The sequence below is a fragment of the Priapulus caudatus genome, unplaced genomic scaffold, assembly GCF_000485595.1.
Source record: "Priapulus caudatus unplaced genomic scaffold, Priapulus_caudatus-5.0.1 Scaffold2405, whole genome shotgun sequence".
NCBI lineage: Eukaryota > Metazoa > Priapulida > Priapulimorpha > Priapulimorphida > Priapulidae > Priapulus > Priapulus caudatus.
In genome coordinates, this window is record NW_014579466.1 from 2,420 (window position 1) to 4,247 (window position 1,828).

Sequence of the window (1,828 nt, forward strand, 5' to 3'; positions counted from 1 at the left end):
GAGAGAGAGAGAGAGAGAGAGAGAGAGAGAGAGAGAGAGAGAGAGAGAGCGAGAGAGAGAGAGAGAGAGAGAGAGAGAGAGCGTGCGAGCGTGGGTTGATTACACGATGTTACAGCATCCAGGATGCAGTGACTGTGCAGACAACCCCGCCGACGTGTAAAGGGTGGGTGATCTGATGGGGAATTCCCCGCTGCAAAATACATGCGGTGTAGCTGGCAGTGAAAACGTCGCAGATATAGCTGCGGGCGGTAATAGTAGTAGCTGAGATATCGCTGGCGTGAGTTGGGTATAGTTAGTTTCACTGATTCCTGGTTCTTTATTCGGCAACGCTGCGCATCGCTATCCAAACACGCCGCAGGGGATTTTGCATCGCGGTCTCTCACTGTTTTAATCTTTTCACCATCTCACCATCCCAGTGTCTCACGATCCCACCATCCCAGTGTCTCACGATCTCACCATCCCAGTGTCTCACGATCCCACCATTCCAGTGTCACGATCCCACCATGCCAGTGTCTCACGATCCCACCATGCCAGTGTCTCACGATCTCACCATCCCAGTGTCTCACGATCCCACCATCCCATTGTCTCACGAGCTCACTGTTACTCCGTCCCATTGTCTCAGTGTCTGACTGTCTGAGTGTCTCATCATCCCAGTGCCTCACCATCTCAGTGTCTCAGTATCCTACTGTTATAGCTTTTCACGGCCTCACTTCCTCACTGTCATACCGCCTCACTGCTTCACCGCCTCACTGTCTCACAACCTCACTGGCTCACCGCCTCACTGTCTCACAATCTCACTGCCTCACAACCTCACTGCCTCACCGCCTCACTGCCTCACACCCTGACTGTCTCACAACCTCACTGTCTCACTGTCTCACTGCTTCAACTTTTCACTGCCTCACTGCCTCACCGCTTCACTGTCTCAGCACCCCACTGTCTCACTGTCTCACGGTTTTAACTTTTCACTGCCTCACTGCCTCACCGCCTCAGTGCCTCAGCATCTCGCAGCCTCTCATCGTTGTTGGCTTTACGTATCGCAGATCTGGCGCCTGCAGTCACTACGGCACGTTCGCTGGTCCCGTGGAAGCGTTCAGCCCTGTCGTCGCCAAGCCACTGAACAAGGCGACACCTGCCGGCAGAAACATCTTCACCGTACCGCCGAAGCGTGGTACAGGCTACGGGTCCGTGTCCGCGCGCTGTTGTAGTGTAGTGTGTACGGTGGTGTATTATAGCAATAGTACACGATAGACTAGAGATACATCTCTATTATGTATCATATATCTCTATCATATATCTCTATCATACATCTCTATTATGTATCATATATCTCTATCATATATCTCTATCATATATCTCTATTATGTATCATACATCTCTATTATGTATCATATATCTCTATTATGTATCATACATCTCTATCATATATCTCTATTATGTATCATATATCTCTATTATGTATCATACATCTCTATTATGTATCATATATCTCTATTATGTATCATACATCTCTATCATTTATCTCTATTATGTATCATATATCTCTATTATGTATCATACATCTCTATCATATATCTCTATTATGTATCATATATCTCTATTATGTATCATATATCTCTATCATATATCTCTATCATACATCTCTATTATGTATCATATATCTCTATCATACATCTCTATTATGTATCATATATCTCTATCATATATCTCGATCATACATCTCTATTATGTATCATACATCTCTATCATATATCTCGATCATATACATCTCTATTATGTATCATACATCTCTATCATATATCTCGATCATATATCTCTATTATGTATCATA

At 44.5% G+C, this 1,828-nt stretch overlaps 1 protein-coding gene across 1 annotated transcript in view; it reads left to right on the forward strand.

The window, feature by feature from the left end:
• The window catches only part of LOC106818653 (UPF0602 protein C4orf47 homolog), a gene marked incomplete at its 5' end in the record, with an annotated part of 6,684 nt that overhangs the window by 1,675 nt on the left and 3,181 nt on the right, over positions 1-1,828 (forward strand). Inside the window, 2 exons of the mRNA XM_014823340.1 lie at positions 240-277; positions 1,041-1,185. Of these exons, the coding sequence (XP_014678826.1) occupies positions 240-277; positions 1,041-1,185 (183 nt within the window). The remainder of the gene's footprint in view (positions 1-239; positions 278-1,040; positions 1,186-1,828) is intronic.